The 16,992-nt window shown below is 33.8% G+C and overlaps 2 protein-coding genes across 8 annotated transcripts in view; one reads left to right on the top strand and one right to left on the bottom strand.

The window, feature by feature from the left end:
* LOC123548429 (protein CBFA2T1-like) overlaps positions 1-5,697 on the top strand; it is a 170,735-nt gene extending 165,038 nt beyond the window's left edge. For 6 of the 7 annotated variants that reach the window (XM_045335687.2, XM_045335688.2, XM_045335690.2 and 3 more), the window contains one exon: positions 1,264-5,697. In XM_045335687.2, coding sequence (XP_045191622.2) covers positions 1,264-1,584 — 321 coding nt within the window. In that variant the 3' untranslated portion in view covers positions 1,585-5,697. The remainder of the gene's footprint in view (positions 1-1,263) is intronic. The other variant, XM_045335695.2, reaches the window with a different exon arrangement.
* A 3,902-nt stretch (positions 5,698-9,599) lies between these two features.
* The window catches only part of LOC123548428 (cysteine desulfurase-like), a 73,189-nt gene continuing 65,796 nt past the window's right edge, over positions 9,600-16,992 (bottom strand). Inside the window, exon 13 of the mRNA XM_045335686.2 lies at positions 9,600-13,854. Within this exon, the coding sequence (XP_045191621.2) occupies positions 13,791-13,854 (64 nt within the window). The 3' untranslated portion in view covers positions 9,600-13,790. The remainder of the gene's footprint in view (positions 13,855-16,992) is intronic.

The following is a 16,992-nucleotide window of genomic DNA, read 5'->3' on the forward strand; positions in this document are numbered from 1 at the left end:
TATTTACACATCAACCTGACACCCTTTTCTTTTTATACTGGCTAATTCTGACACCCCAATTTTTGTGTGTGTGGGATGGGGAAGGGTGGGTGTAGCAACTTTCACTATTAAACAAAAATCAATCACTTTAAAGGGGCAGGCCTAAAGTTTTTGTCATGTTTTTCAAAATTTTTAAAAAGCTTTCATTTATTAGGAATTATAATGAAGAGCATAGACAGTTTGATTCTTGGGGATCTATTCTATGTAGTATTTATATCTAAAAATAGATGTAGGAAAGCTGTCAGAAGTATATGTCACACAGTTAAAAAAAGACTGAGGTGAACTAGCAAGAATTCAAATGTTTGAATATCAAATGCATAAAATAATTATATGTGTAAATGATACTGATTTATGAGTCTAAATGCTTCAAAAACTTTTTGAAAAGTTTAGAAAATCATGATAATTTGACACGCAAATCTACAAGACAGTCCCTTTAAAAGTAACTTGAATATGAAGTTTGCATGTATCGCATAATTTTCGTGTAGAAATAGCTTGTTCAAAATATGTTGTCTTCTTGCAACATGTGGTGTTGTTTTTTGTTTTCCACAGAATCTTTTGTTATCATTTCATGACAAGAAATATACACAAGCTGTTAACATAGTTTGAAATTTAGTGTAAAATTTTTACTTTATGGTATAAACTTATATAATTCATCAAGTATAACAACATTTTGTCATAATGACTTCAAACAATGAAGATGAGTGCAATTTTGTTTCAGATTTTTGCCACTAGTCTTTCTTGTTATACATGAAATTAAACCTTTCTTTACATAGAAATTTAATGGAAATATGTTATAATTTTTGGAAACCCTGAAAAACTTGATACATTTTAACATGCCTTGAATTAAAAGAAATGTTTTAACTTGGCACTACTGTGAATCATTGATTTAGTGGAGGGCTAATTTTTCAGTCTGTGAAATTAAATCCCAATAAACAAGCACAGTTACTTTATTTTTACGTTGGTAAATGGAAATCCGCAAATTCATATCCCAGCGAAATAACCATTCTGGACAGTACCACAAATTCTTTTACCCATGAATTTAACTGATTTCACAGTAATTCCAGATTTTCATGTACCAAAATGTGAACTGGAGACCGGTCTTAAAACTTGAGCACCTGATTGGCTGTTTCTGAGCACAAATTTGAAATTGACCAATAGAAAAGTAGCATACTTAGACTGGTGTACTTCTTCTTTTTCAAAATCCTGAATTTTTCTGTCTTACAGAGTTGTTGGAACTGCGGAAGGAAAGCAAGTGAGACGTGTAGCGGATGTAATACAGCTCGATACTGCGGCAGCTTTTGCCAACATAAAGACTGGGAAAATCATCATCATGTGTGTGGTAAAGCCTCATTATCTGCACTGTCACAGGCGAGAGACACGCCCCCACAGACTGTGTCCCTTTCCCCGCAGGTTCCAAGCAGTCCGCATCCTCATAATTCCCCAAGCCCAGTCAATTCGGTATCTTCGGTTAAATCAGTGTCAAGGTCGAGCACTCCAGCAGATGTCAAACAAACAGAGGCGCGAGCTGCAGAAGTTAGTCGCTAGGCAGACTGTATCAAGGATGGCCTAAATATATTTCTTCACAGACAGACTGTATTTCATTGGATGTTGTTTTGTTATTAATGTTTATGTGCTGAAAAAGTGAGATCTTGAAGGAAATGAAATTTGTTTATGTTCATTTCAAGGTATTGATGTGATATTCTTTTTTTTCTATTTAGGAAATTTTGTTTTACTGTTTAAGTTGAAGTTTGCATGTCATAGGAACTTCCATGTCCCTAACACGAGTTCATGTGAGACTAGACAGAAGTGGTATTTTTTTGGAAAAGACTGTTGGCATATAACTTGATTAGTACTTAGAATATATCAACTGATAAAGGGAAACTAAAGTAGATGTACCAGGCCTAACTTTAGTATTGTGTGTTTGAACATACATAATGTAAGAAAATATACAGGACAGTTATTAAAGTGGGATATGTTATAAACTGTGTTTAAATCAGATTTTAGCCCAGTTTTTTTTTAAAGATGACTCAGTGCAAAAAAAGTGCTTAGATATAAGTTTACAAGAATATTTGGTTACTAGTTAATACAAATGCTATATAAATCAAGCTGTTACATTCATACTGGAACATACCATATGATAGTGTTAATGAATGTATATTGCAGATCCATGTATATTAACTGAATGCAAGACAATTAAACGTGCAATTAAGCTACTGAAGATACATATGCTTCAGAAAAAAAAATGTTTAAAACTGAGGAAGGAGTGATGTGACACATGTTTGATGATGGCATAAAACACAATATCATGAAAAGCATCAAGTTTGAAAAGAATTGTAGAGTTGACTTTTTTTCTAAATTTTGCTTGTGGGGAAGACCTTAAAACTGTATTTTTCAAGGAAAAGAAAATGTATAGTATTTTCATTGTATTTTGACTGTATTTTTGTGTTTAAATAAATGAATAAATGTTACAAAAATATACAAGGTTGATTGACTCTCAGACACATTTATTTACAAAATGTGTTTTGTAAGACTGTCTTTAATATTTTGACGAATAGCAAGTACTGAAGGAATAATATATAGCAGGAAGAAGTAGAAACATGTTAAAATTCATTTAAACATGACAGAGGTTATACATTCTGCTGAATTATTTCACATGGGTGAAGCTAAGTATTCCATGCTGTGTATAACTGTATTAAATTTGTGTCAATTTGGCTGAAGTCAATGACACTCCATGCGCAAGAAATTAACTTTAAAGCCTCCGGATTAATGTTAAATTTTTCGAAATTTAGAAAATGCGTTCATCGATTAGTAATTGTAATAAAAAAGAAAATACAAAATGATCAAAAGCATTTTAAGAACTTTTTATCTATATCATGGTCTGCACAGTTCACTATTCAGTCAGTAAATTTTCAGTGAATGCACCTTCAAATAATAAATGGTACTGCCCAAACTGAATAATACATCAGCCCATTTTAGAAATTTAGCAGGGTAAAGGTTAATGTTCATCTGGAGGTATGTCCCTTTAAATAATTTCATAATATATCACAGAGCATACACAGTAATACTGTGTCATTTATTACATTTTGTTTCTGTTATTTTTCTAGTTTTGATCTCAGTATGTCCTCCATTACATTATTTTATGTTGCATACTTGTGTTTTTAATTTGCATTTTTTTTTTAGTTGGTGGATTTTTAATTTTGGTTACAAGGGTATGTTGGGAAAGGTAGCTAGGTATTAACTTTGTCTGGAAAAATTTCAAGTTCTAGGGAATTGTTAGCATAGCTTGACCATCTAGCATAATAGTTTGTTTTAAACATGGTACTTAAAATGAGAACAATTTTGTTTAACCATAAGATAGATTTCTCTCTAATTTGGCAACAACAACTCAATCACTCTTGATTATCATTTTATCATCTTTAACATAGATTTCAAGCTTTCAAAACTGAAGCTTTAAACACTATACTGATTTTATTCAAACTTTGCCATTAGTATTTAAATTAATTTTCTATATATAACACCTTCAACTTTCTCATGACAGTCTATCTAAATTTGTTTGTAGTTTGTTCAAAATTAAGCATGGCAGCTTCCATTATGTTCAAAAAGCTAACTATAGTCTGTGATTTTAAGGTTTGTCAGAAACGATATTTTGGTGAACATGAAAATCTTGTTTGCAAGTGATATGATGTACTTATACTTAAAGCTGGGTGTTATGAAAATTGTTTTTTTTTTTAAAGCCTTGACTTTAATATTTTCTTCGACTTCTTTAAAAAGTTTTCAGAGCAGAAAGTTGTACAGATTGCATTCTGAAAGTAAACTTTTATCATAGAAAGCACTTTATTTCTAGACCCAGTTTTAAGGCGGTTCATACAATAAGCATAAATTGCAACTATTTTGTTACTAGACCCTTCATTTTTAGACCCAGCTTTAAGGTGATGCAAACAATAAGCATAAATTGTAACTTTGTTTTGTTACCAGACCCTTTACCGTTAGACTCAGGTTTAAGGTGGTGCATACATAAAACATATATTGTAACTGTTTTGTTACCAGACCCTTAACCTTTAGACCTGTATGTACATCACTTGAAATCTTATTTTTCATCTATATTAAACTAAGCTATCAATATTTTAAGTACCAGTAATCAAGAATTAAGAAATGAATCCGACTGTTATCATTTTTAAGACTTTTTGTTTTGTGTTTTGCTTGTTACATATCTGTATTATGTTGGGGTGTACATGAAGAACTTTCTGTTCAAATTCAGTGTTTTTGAATCATTTATAACTATATTGTTAAATGCACAGTAAATTTTTTCACATTTCTGAATTGTTATTTTTGTTGAATAGTGCTATATTTTCTTGTGATTCAAGTAATGCTGTTTTAAAATAATTGTTTGAAGTAGAAATTGAAACTACACACCTTCCATGAAATCAATCTTTGTTCTTCCTGTTTCTTCCTTTCTTCACAATGTGTATATATATAAAAGTTTCTTTCATCTATTTCTGTTACAAACAGACGTTTTAAAAGCTGGTATATTAAGTTTAGAGATTCTCTCCACTACTCCTTACCATTCCTTGTTCATAAATGTAAATACCCTACAATCTGTTACAGAAGGTTCTAACAGCCACACATTCCAGCCCTTGTTTTATTACAGCAGCATGTCCATTACTGGATAGGTCTGTAATGAGCGGACAGTACAACTGTCTTCTTGATTTGTTTTCATTTTCCTATGTGTAAATTTTGCAGTATTTCTGTCGAGATATTTAAAACTGAACAAGTAATAAAATTGTCTGCTGCACTTTTTATTTCATTGTAAATGAAATGTGCAATCAGAATTCTAAGTCCTGTTTGGCGCCATATAACATTCACTGTGTTTGGTATGCTGTAAAGCACAAACTAGATGAACATAACTTTTCACAATGACTCGGTAATGCAGCACGGGCTATAACGAAAGACCTCGTGTCTTTAATAGTACCATTATGAAAATAAATTTTATTATTGACACTTAAAGCTACAGTAGCAGATGTGTTAGAAATATTCTGCCTGATAAATATTTTCCAGACACTTAAAACTCTAAGATTATAAAACTTAAGTTTTAGACCAGTCTCTAAATGCTAATATACCATTAGTCAGGTTCAGTACTGGGAGAGAAAAACAACCAATTAAAAACTAGAGTTTTTGAGACTCTTCAAGCTTAAATTTTATAACATAAAGATCCTTGTTAAAGCTGCATATAGATGACTTTTTGTTGTTAGAAATTTGTTGCAAATTAAAAAAAAAAGTTATTGTTCACATTATCCAATTAAATGTGTTTTAGAGTAGGGTGTAGTGTTGAGAATCTATGAGCTAAGTTATGCTGGCCTTGACAATAGTGGGATTTGTGACATCTTGTCATTTATATTGTTTACTGTTACAATCACAGTGTATGCCACTTGTATACAACAGTTTACCAGTAATTTTATATTATCACAATATTGCTGGTCACTGTATCTGATGTTTGGCATTCATGTCGCAGATTGACCTGTACAAATTCAGGATACTGTGTTTTTACCTTTAAGCATAATTTACTGTAAGGGTAAAATATACCATTATGAAGTATCTCATATATTGTTGTCATTTTGTGTATGTGGTCTTCACATATAAAAAGTAAAATACTCATACAAACAGAGTTTGTTTTCTTTTGATACATAGGTTCCAGTATTAAAAGTAGTCAAAACTAGACAATGTAACAAGTCACTTTTTGAACTACCAGTGTTTCAGTTAGATTAGCCATCCTAGGATGAAATGGTGTCAACATTAAACATCAGTGATGTCAAAATTTAACAGTTTAGTGGATAAGTCATAAATGGGATCATAGTATGATGCACAAACTGTGGTGAAAAAGGCTGTACAAGAATAATTTCCTTTTGATGATATTTCAGTTTAATATATGCTTAGCCATCCTACCAACCAGCTTTATGTGCTCTGCATATTGTCTCATCACCATCTACCTTTATACCAAGTATGGTCGAAAGTATGGCGCCAAAGAGAACTAAACTTCTGGTTTCACACCTCGTTTACAACAAAATAAAAATATGATGTACTGAAACAAAATTTTATGCCTGCTGGAATCAGAGTGAGAGAATCAAAGGCCTGAAGTGCCTGAGTCGGCTAATGATTGATGTACTGACAGTATAGTCTACCAGTTTCAGCTTGTTTTTAGTTTTTTTCTTAAAATTTCATAACACAGCTCGATATTTACCCAAAATATTATATCCGGATACGATTACACTTTTCTCCAGTTTCAACAATATATTTTACAAATTGTGATGATACGAAGACATTTAGCAGCAACTGGCAGTATCTGGCATTGAAGTTTACGGTTAAATTACCTCTTATTTAAATCTTTTCATAAAAAAGTTGTTTCGTTTCGTGAAAGCAGCCAAACATAGACGATCTACTTTCGATTTCAAAAACTACAAGAAAATACAATTTAATGTTTCGCCGATTTGTTTATTTCTCGAAAAATAAGAATTAAAATCATTTTTAATATCAGTAGTAACTAAACAAACCAGTAAGAGCTTCTTCTTCCGATAATTTATCCGTTTACTGACTGCAAAATTCAACCTACGCAAAGTTTATAGAAATCATACGATGCGTGTTTACGTTCAATGTGGGAAATTTAAGGCTGATCGGCTATGTTACCTAACGCATCCAGACGATTCAGATTTTGTTTTTAAAAAAGCATTGTGTGCGTTTCTGTAATTTTATATACGTTTTTATACGCTTAGAAATTATTAGACATGCGTATTTGCATTATTTCTATACGTAATTTACGCTAATACGCATCTTATCTGGAGCCCTGTGGAACTATTTTTTGTCTTTCGCTGGATGTTACCCAAGCTTTGTAAGCCTGCGCAATTCTTAAAATGCACATTTATGCTTAATGAGTTACATTCGAGTATTGCACAATTACAAGTCATAAATATGACAGGTTACATCGTATAATGGTCATAGCAAAGGGAATTGACACAATTTAACTTCATTCATGCAGTGAACTGTTTGAAGTTTGAGAAATCTAATGGAACTACATCCTTTCACGTGTTATTCGGTCCATTTAGAGAATCGCTGAACAGCAAGGACTCGTCAAAAGGCTTTCAGCCTTTAGCCGACTCAAAAATCAAGTATTCGGACCCTGTCGGTCATCCCTTACAATATTGTAAGGCAGACTGAATTCCATGTTTTTCAACAAAAGTTGTCTTAGATCACATGGGCCCCATGCATGTCAAAAATTATGGCCTTGACAAGCTTTAAAATGATCACAGTCTCCCAAGTGTTACCTTGACCTTTGAGATAGGTAATTAGGGTTTGTGCTTGGCATTCCATCTCATTAAGGCAAACATTTATGCCACATAAATATAAGTATGTTTCATGCTTTTCAAAGGTAAGAGGCATGTGCAGGGGTAAAGGAAGTTGGTGTATGGAAGTTTAGTACATGGAATGCAAGATTTTTTTTGGGGGGGGGGGGGGCGGGTGTGTATGGGAGGTGAGGTATGAGGAATATTGAGAATCCATAACAGATATATGATTAGGTATATGATTTAAGAAAGTGTAATAAACGTTGTTTTTTTCTTTCTGGGGTTTCAGTGTTGCACTCCATCTCATTGTGGTCAACACCCATGCCATGATATAACAAGACTGCTCCATGCATTTCAAAGTTACTGTCCGAACAAAATCGGATGAACAGATGGAATGATCGAACAGCCTTGATAAAATGGCAGATGGAACAGTAAACTGATGTCCCAGAAATATAAGGCCCAAATTTTTACTTATGACCTTTCAAGACCTATACATACTGGGAAGTGAATTGAAAGGGCCATACCCTGGTCTGATCATAGCTTTATAACTGTGTACCCCTTTTTATTTAACCAAAATGATCTTTCCTTAATAATGTATATCTGTTGCTTACAACCCATTTTTGGTCAATTTAGAAATATCTACTGAAGTAAAAGGTTGCATCTTTTAAGATTGCATATTACGATACTTTTGATACAACATTTATATAAACGGGTCATAACTAGCAGATGACTTTACATTACCCGACGGATGTATGAAAAACCTATTACAATAACTTTAGTCAGCTAGGTAAGTATATGCAAACTGTTACTGTCAGTATTAGAATGCTCTACCAGGTTATGGAGAGGAAGAGTTTTGGTGAGAAAATCTGTAAAGCAAAATACAAAGTTATTTCAGTTTTCTCAGAAGTGTTCTTTTTCACTTTTGACCTTTTATTTCTAAGACGTCAATCTGTAATACTTCAAGAAAACCTGACTAGGAGATATAAAGAATGGAAAACAAGCCTATCCTTTGACAATTCTGTGGTTTCATTAATAACACCAGTCAGTAGCAATATTTCTGAAACATACAAGTAAGAGCAAGTTGGATCTTGTGAATTTGCTACAAACCAAACTAATACTGTTGACAATATATAAAGCGTCTTTGTTCCAATAATCCTTGGTCGTTAGCCGTGTATGGGAAAAAGGGTTCCTACTGTTCACACGACATATCAAACTGTCCAGTAGTTCCTCTGGTTGAATATCTGTTGTTATTAAGCTTTGGTGATTCATGTCGGGGGGGATCTAAATTTTTTTTTTTAACCTAATGAATATGATTCAATCTTAATGAGGGGTACATACAACCAAAGCTTCATAAATATCCATCAAAATATTTAGAATACACAGGCCAGCCATAAAATCCTAAGACTTAAACATCTGACCTTCAGATATGACCCTAAGATGCTGCCAGAGTTAGAAATATATTGAAATGGCCAAATGAAACCATTTTAACAAACCCGAGAGAGGATCTTACAATGATACTACAGACCAACTGTTGAGGTTCATCGAGAGGTTAAAAGTAAAAAGCCAACGCTATAGGACAGACACATCATCATCATGATGAAAATTTGGTTCAAGTGAATCAAAAATGATGCCAAAAGGTGAATTTATATGAATGAAAACTACTAAAAGCAACAAGTAAGAAACTTTAAACAGTCTCTTAGTTTATATATTACTCCACAAACCGCCTCGATAGCCTAGTGATAGAGAGTCCACTTCGAGTGCGGAAGGACGCAGGTTCGATCCCCGGCCGCATCATACCAAATACGTGAAAAATGGTACCAGTAGCTCCCTTGCTTGGCGCTCAGCATTAAAAGGGAAACTGGCCTCTTCTCTCGTACCCTTGTGGCGATGGATTCCATCAGGAATGAGGTGTCGAGAGTGATTAATATGTTGTAGAACTTCCTTCACAATCGACCTAAAATAAATTATGTATAAACTATATATTACTGTACATGGCTCTGGGAGGCTTTTCTTGAATAATACTGGCAACAAATTATTTGAAATTAACGTTTCAGGTTATGGAGCAAGGTCAGGGCAGTTTTCAAGGACTATATCTGCATTTGATTTTGTAGAAGAAATCCAAGAATGGAGAATGTTTCTTTCATATACCAGTTCAATGTCCATCTGTACTATAACTAGAAAGGACTTGTTGTAGTGGATTGGATGGTACAAGGTAAAATTACAAATCCAAAGGATAGCAATTCTTTACTAGAGTAAACATTCTAAATTACTAACATTTGATTTTTTAAGATAACAAAAAACTTCAGATTTCTATACTGCTTAAGAATTAAAACGTTCTTGTATAGCATTTCTTCATTGGTATAAGACTATTTAAACATATGCATGTATGTGTTTACAAAGATATATCATGTTTAAACCTGTCCAAATAATTCAATCTCACATTTGTCAGTAAGCTGCTCAGTATACACAACTTTTTTGTTACCATACAGCAAGAGATTAAGATAAAATATGATTTATTTAACCTTTAGCCTGCTGGCAGCAAGAGATTCTGCCTTTGCGACCAGTGCAGGCAAAGATAAGCCTGCACATCCATGCAGGCTGATCATGGTATGCACTGTTTGCTATTCAGTCAGAAAATTTTCAGTGAACACCCCTTCAAATAATAAATGGTATTGCCCAAATTGAATGATGGACCAGTCCCTTTTAGAAATTTAGCAGGGTAAAGGTTGATGTTGGTTTAAACATATTTTATTTGTAAGTCATTACATGAATAATATACAGCAAATGTGATAAGAGAATTGGACAGAAAGCTAATTGAAGTTGGCAAGATAGCAACAAGTACAACATCAGCTTATGTGAGCTTTGGAACCAACTAAGAGTTTCAAGGATTGGTACATCAATGATGTTTTATTTTGAAATTATCTCAAGTTTTCCAAAAAAAAAGTAAATATTACACCAAAAAGCTTAACAAAAATATTACTTCAAGCTTCTTGAATCAAATATATATGACTAATGTGGAAAATCTGAGGAGAAAAGCCAAAAATACTTATATACTTAATAAATACAAAACTTAAATGTTATTTGTATAGTAAAACAAGAGGGTCATGATGACCTTATACCCTATGTCGCTCACCTAATAAACTTGGCCTTGGATTCATCAAGATAAATATTCTGACTAAGTTTCATGAAGATAGGGTCATAAATATGGCCTCTACAGTGTTAACAAGCTTTTCCTTTGATTTAAGCGGATGACCTAGTTTTTGTCAACACAGGACCCAGTTTCACATTTGGCCTAGGAATCATTAAGGTAAATATTCTGACTAAGTTTCATGAAGATAGGGTCATAAATGTGGCCTCAAGAGTGTTAACAAGCTTTTCCTTTGATTTGACTGGGTGACCTAGTTTTTGACCCCATATGACCCAGTTTTGAACTTTGCATAGGAATCACCAAGATAAACATTCTGACCATGTTTCATGAAGATAGGGTCATAAATGTGGCCTCTAGGGTGTTAACAAGATTTTCCTTTGATTTGACCTAGTGAACTAGTTTTCGATCCCACAGGACCCAGTTTCTAACTTGGCCTACATATCATCAAGATAAAAAATTCTGTGCATGTTTGAATCAAATCAAAGCATAAATGAAACCTATATATGGCTGAAAGGGCCTAAATAGAAAAATTTTGCCCCTTTAGGAGCAGTAACAAGAGCCCATGATGGAATCTAGCCAGTTTTCGAAAGGAAGTGAGATCTTATGCCAATACAATTTGTGTGCAAGTTTGATTAAAATCGATTGCAAAATGTGGTCTCTGTCATGTTCACAAGAAATTATGGATCGACGGTCGGGCGATCACAAAAGCTCACCTTGTCACTACATGACAGGTGAGCTAAAAAGACATATAAGCTTACAATAAGCTCAAAAATATAATATCAGCACAAGTATGTGCTTTAAAAAAAAGAGGCCCATGTGGGCCTTAACCGCTCATTCAACTAAGGACTTGGGACTATCTGACCTTGCTTCTGACCAAATAAAGTGAACATTTATCCAGCAGCTTCACTGGAAGTTATCTAGAGTTTTTCTCAATTTTTTGTTGTAAAAAAACTTGAGGGAGGTCCATCCAAGGGTGCTACAGATCTAAGTTTTGTGTATGGTTCATGAAAGAAGTTGTTTAACGACCTTTTTCACTTTTTTAGCTCTGGCGGACTCTACTTGCAGTGAAGCAGAAACATGTGAATGAAATTGAGAAAGGTCCATACAAGCATGCTTCAGACCAAATTTAAACAAGAGCTGTCCACAAGACAGCGCGCTCGACTTTTCTCAGTGCTTGAATCTGAATTAGAGCTTTGCTGGTAAAAAATAATCCAAGTTAAAAAGGGACATAACTCTGTCAAAATTTAAATCAGAGTTATGGGAATTGTGTCTCCTGGTGTAGACTTTGATAGTAAATAACTACTTTGAGTTTCAAGTCAAAAACTTTAATAGTACAGTCGAGACTGTCATATGTGACTTTCATCGGGACCCTAAGGAAAAGGTCACATATGACAGGGAGTCTTTAAAAACAGTCTCAAAATATAATGCAAATTTTTCTGCACTTAAATAATACTTATTGTTTACTTATTGTGTACCAAGGTATTTTACAGTATGAAGGAGTAATGATTAATACAATGTTATCTATATACATTTTAATGCATTTATATAACATTTCATTATTTCACATTTTAGATTAAAGTGTTTTTAAAAGCGATAATTGTTCTTAATTAAATGACATTTGTATTTTTTCATATTTTATGACATCACAGGTCTTAATTGCATTTTATTAAGAACAATTATTGCTTTTAACTCGTTTCTTTATAATCTTTATGGCCCCATGTGGTTCTGGGACGATCTTTGTATGAAAAGAATTGGAATCACTGTCTTACCCTTGCATGATCGTAAGAGGCGACTAACAGGGTCTTAACACTTGGTTTTGCAGTAACTCTGTGATTCCAGCAGGTATGCAAATTTTGATTCCATACCTCATGTTTTTATTTCGATGTAAATGAGATGTGGAACCAAAATTTGTAGTCCTGTTTGGCGCCATATAACCTATACTGTGTTGGTGTGCTGTAAAACCCAAATAAATAAATAAATAAATTACAATCTTTATGAATATGTAGGTATTTTAGTGTTATAATGTGTATTGGTGGGTTTTAACAGTTTTTAGTTTACATTAATCTAAAATGTAAAATAATAACGGCGTCGTTTTGACTGTCCGGGCACATTATTTTTGAAGTTCGCAATGAGTTCATGTTTCCTTTTTCGTAACGACTGAATCTGTGTTTTGCCGACCCCAAGTTTCTGTTGCTATTTTTGTATGCGGGAGTGCCCTGATCAAGTTTTTTAATGGCTGTTATCTTCTCCTCTAGGGTCAGAACAACTCTCTTTTTCTTGTTTTCAGCCAGAGATTTTGATAGTAAATAACTATTTTGAGTTTCAAGTCAAAAGCTTTAATAGTAACAGAGATATCTGACTTTATCAAAAATTTTAACAACATATTCTAGTTAAAAAGGGGCATAGTTCTGTCAAAATTCAAATCAGAGTTTATTATTTCTCCTGGTGTAGACTTTGATGATAAATAAGTAATTTAAGTTTCAAGTCAATAGCTTTGATAGTAACACAGATATTTGACTTTATCAAAAACTTTAACCAACGGCAATACCGACGCTGACGGCGATGCCGATGCCAACACCAGGGCGAGCACAATAGCTCTACTTTTTCTTCGAAAAGTCGAGCTAAAAAGATCTTTCAGGCTGTTTATGAGAAGCAGTCATATAACTATAAGAATTTTCTATTTTTAGCTCTGGTGGCCCATAAAAGGGGCAAACAAGAACAATTTAAATGAATCTGAGAGAAGTTCACTCCAAGATTCTTCACTCCAAGATTGGTGTAATTCTGACCAGTAGATTCAGAGATGATGATGTAAAAGTGTTGATGCTGAAAGACGAGCGTAGGATGAAAGCCAGACCATTTACCTACACTAAAAGCTCATCATGAACAAAGTTCAATAGAGCTTAAAACATGGTCGTAATTTATAACGCTTTCTTTGGTGATCAGTTTAAAACTTCCGGCATCTGATTCTTCCTGACTTGAAGTTTGAAATTGACCAACGGCAAGATGGTATTTTGACTGGTCCCTAAAGTCAGTTTTATAATCAAGGCTCCAGGAACTAGGGTAGCATGGCAATACAGTCATCTTGACTGGTATACAATTTTCACCATGACTGGTACTCCAGCAGTAGACTGACATGCAATTATGACTTGACTGGTACACAAATGATGTTATCCAAGATGTGACTATCAACCACTAATAAACAAGGACTAGGCTTGTCTCAATCACATTTAGTCTCCGCATATTTCTTCAAGCTTATCATGTAGGTGTTTTCTCTAGTGTTGTGACCATTTAATTGTTTTCAGATCGACCCCTTCCTGGACCATTTCCCATAGAGGACTGAAAATAAAACAATTTCAAAACAGAAATAAATATATAGTTCAAGCAGAAAAATTTTCCTGATGGGACTGTGTTACATTTTTTGTATAAGTTTTAGGAAATTCCTCTGTGAGACTTTAAGTTTACTGAAAAAATATCACAAAAGTCATGTCTAAAAATCAGAATAAATTAATACCATCAAAACTAAAATAAAAAGTTTTAAATTTCTACTTACTGACTTTCTCTTAAAGGTCCATAATGCTTTAAATTTTTATCTTAAAACCAGATGAAACAGCTTTCCAAATAGATATTGTGCGTAGTTTCATGGTTAGAAAAGCACTTCTTTTTATATTGCACATGAACTATTATAGTTAGAACCGTAAAGGGAGGTAATACAAGAGAACCATGATGGTCCTGAATTGCTCACCTGTTCCCACATGACCCAGTTTTAAGTATGACATCGTTTTTTCTATTATTTGACATAGTGACCTAGTTTTTGAGCTCATGTGACCCAGTTTCAAACTTGACCTAGACATTATCAAGATAGAAATTCTGACCAATTTTCGTGAAGATCTATTGAAAAATATGGTCTCTAGAGAGGTCACAAGGTTTTTCTATTATTTGACCTATTGACCTAGTTTATGAAGGTACGTGACCCTGTTTTGAACTTCATCTAGATATCATCAAGGTGAACATTCTCACTAATTTTCATGAAGATCTCATGAAAAATATGGCCTCTAGAGAGGTCACAAGGTTTTTCTATTTCTATACCTACTGGCCTAGTTTTTGACCGCACGCGATCCAGTTTCCAAACTGACCTAGATATCATCTAGGTGAACATTCAGATCAATTTTCATGAAGATCCATTGAAAAATATGGCCTCTAGAGAGGTCAAAAGATTTTTCTAATTTTAGACCTACTGACCTAGTTTTTGACCTCAGTTGACCCAGTTTCAAACCTGACCTAGATATCATGAAGATGAACACTCAGACCAACTTTCATACAGATCCCATAAAAAGTATGGCCTCTAGAGAGGTCACAAGGTTTGTTTATTATTGGACCTACTGACCTAGCTTTTTATGGCACGTGACCCAGTTTCAAACTTGACCTAGATATCATCAAGGTGAACATTCTGACCAATTTTTATGAAGATCCATTCAAGGGTATGGCCTCTAGAGAGGTCACAAGGTTTTTCTATTTTAAGACCTACTGACCTAATATTTGATCGCAGTTGACCCAGTTTCAAATTTGACCTATATATCATCAAGATAAACATTCAGACCAACTTTCATACAGATCCCATGAAAAATATGGCCTCTAGAGAGGTCACATTTTTTCATTATTTGACCTACTGACCTACTTTTTGACGGCACATGACCCACTTTCGAACTTGACCTAGATATCATCAAGATGAACATTCTGACCAATTTTTATGGAGATCCATTCAAAAGTATGGCCTCTAGAGAGGTCACAAGGTTTTTCTATTTTTAGACCTACTGACCTAGTTTTTGACCGCACATGACCCTGTTTTGAACTTGACCTAGATATCATCATGATGAACATTCAGACCAACTTTCATACAGATCCCATGAAAAATATGGCCTCTAAAGAGGTCACAAGGTTTTTCTATTATTTGACCTACTGACCTAGTTTTTGACGGCACGTGACCCACTTTCGAACTTGACCTAGATATCATCAAGATGAACATTCAAACCAACTTCCATACTGATGTTATCGCATAGTGCGGCAGTTTTCCTTTGATCTTTGCAGTATGTTAAACATGGTAACACACATTAATACTACAAAATCTGTGCTGATATGTTACAAAACTGTTACGATATATATCAACACAGAAATCTCTATAGAGTTTCATTAGAAAAAAAACTGTTGCGATATATATCAGCACAGTAAAACTGTTCCGATATATATTGCAACACTTTTTCTCTATTGAGGTCCTATCAAGGGAGTATAATTTTTTCCTTTCAAATAAAGATGATTTTAGCTCCAATTTACAGTTCACAGAGAAAGAATTGTCACAAACACCTACATTTATAAAGTAAAAGAATAAATAAACTAGAATATTTCAAAAACTTGATAGTTATTGCCAAATTCAGAAATACATGAAATTCTGAGATTTCTCAAATGTTCCTTTTTCTTTGATTTTTTTACAAACAAAACAACAAGTTTTACAATATGTCTGGCCAATGACTGAAATGCAACAATTTAAAACAATGCAGAAATCTGTTGGGTACTTTTATCTGGGGAACAATTTATCCTAAAAAGAAAGTTTTAGTGTTTCAGTCAGCGAGGCACAGAAAGGGAATCAAAAGAGTAAAAATAATAATAAACAAATTTAAATGAAAATAATATATAAATTTTAATGATAAACTATGCGATAAAACAGTTATAATATGTAATCTCGGTATTTTTCTCTTCACATATCTGTCTCGGCCTACCGGCCTGGACGATATGTGCAGAGAAAAATACCCTCGATGTATCCCTAGCTCTGATATATCCTGGTAACACACTCTCACACATACTTTAACTATTACATACGCTCAATACATTTATCTCCTGTGCAAAAAACTCATCTGAGTTTTAACCTCACTATATTCATATGCCTAATAATCAATTCATTTCTTTTAATCTTGTTACATGCTCAATAAATTGGTCAGCTCTATAAACAACTCGCCTCATTTCTAATCTTACCATATTGATCAGCTCTGTAAACAACTTGCCTCATTTCTAATCTTACCATATTGATCAGCTCTGTAAACAACTTGCCTCATTTCTAATCTTACAACATTGATCAGCTCTGTAAACAACTTGCCTCATTTCTAATCTTACCATATTGATCAGCTATGTAAACAACTCGCCGCATTTCTAATCTTACCATATTGATCAGCTCTGTAAACAACTTGCCGCATTTCTAAGCTTACCATATTGATCAGCTCTGTAAACAACTCGCCTCATTTCTAATCTTACTACATTCATTAGCTCTGTAAACAACTTGCCTCATTTCTAATCTTACCACATTGATCAGCTCTGTAAACAACTCGCCGCATTTCTAATCTTACCACATTGATCAGCTCTGTAAACAACTCGCCGCATTTCTAATCTTACCACATTGATCAGCTCTGTAAACAACTCGCCGCATTT

Source organism: Mercenaria mercenaria, chromosome 6, assembly GCF_021730395.1.
Source record: "Mercenaria mercenaria strain notata chromosome 6, MADL_Memer_1, whole genome shotgun sequence".
Lineage (NCBI taxonomy): Eukaryota > Metazoa > Mollusca > Bivalvia > Venerida > Veneridae > Mercenaria > Mercenaria mercenaria.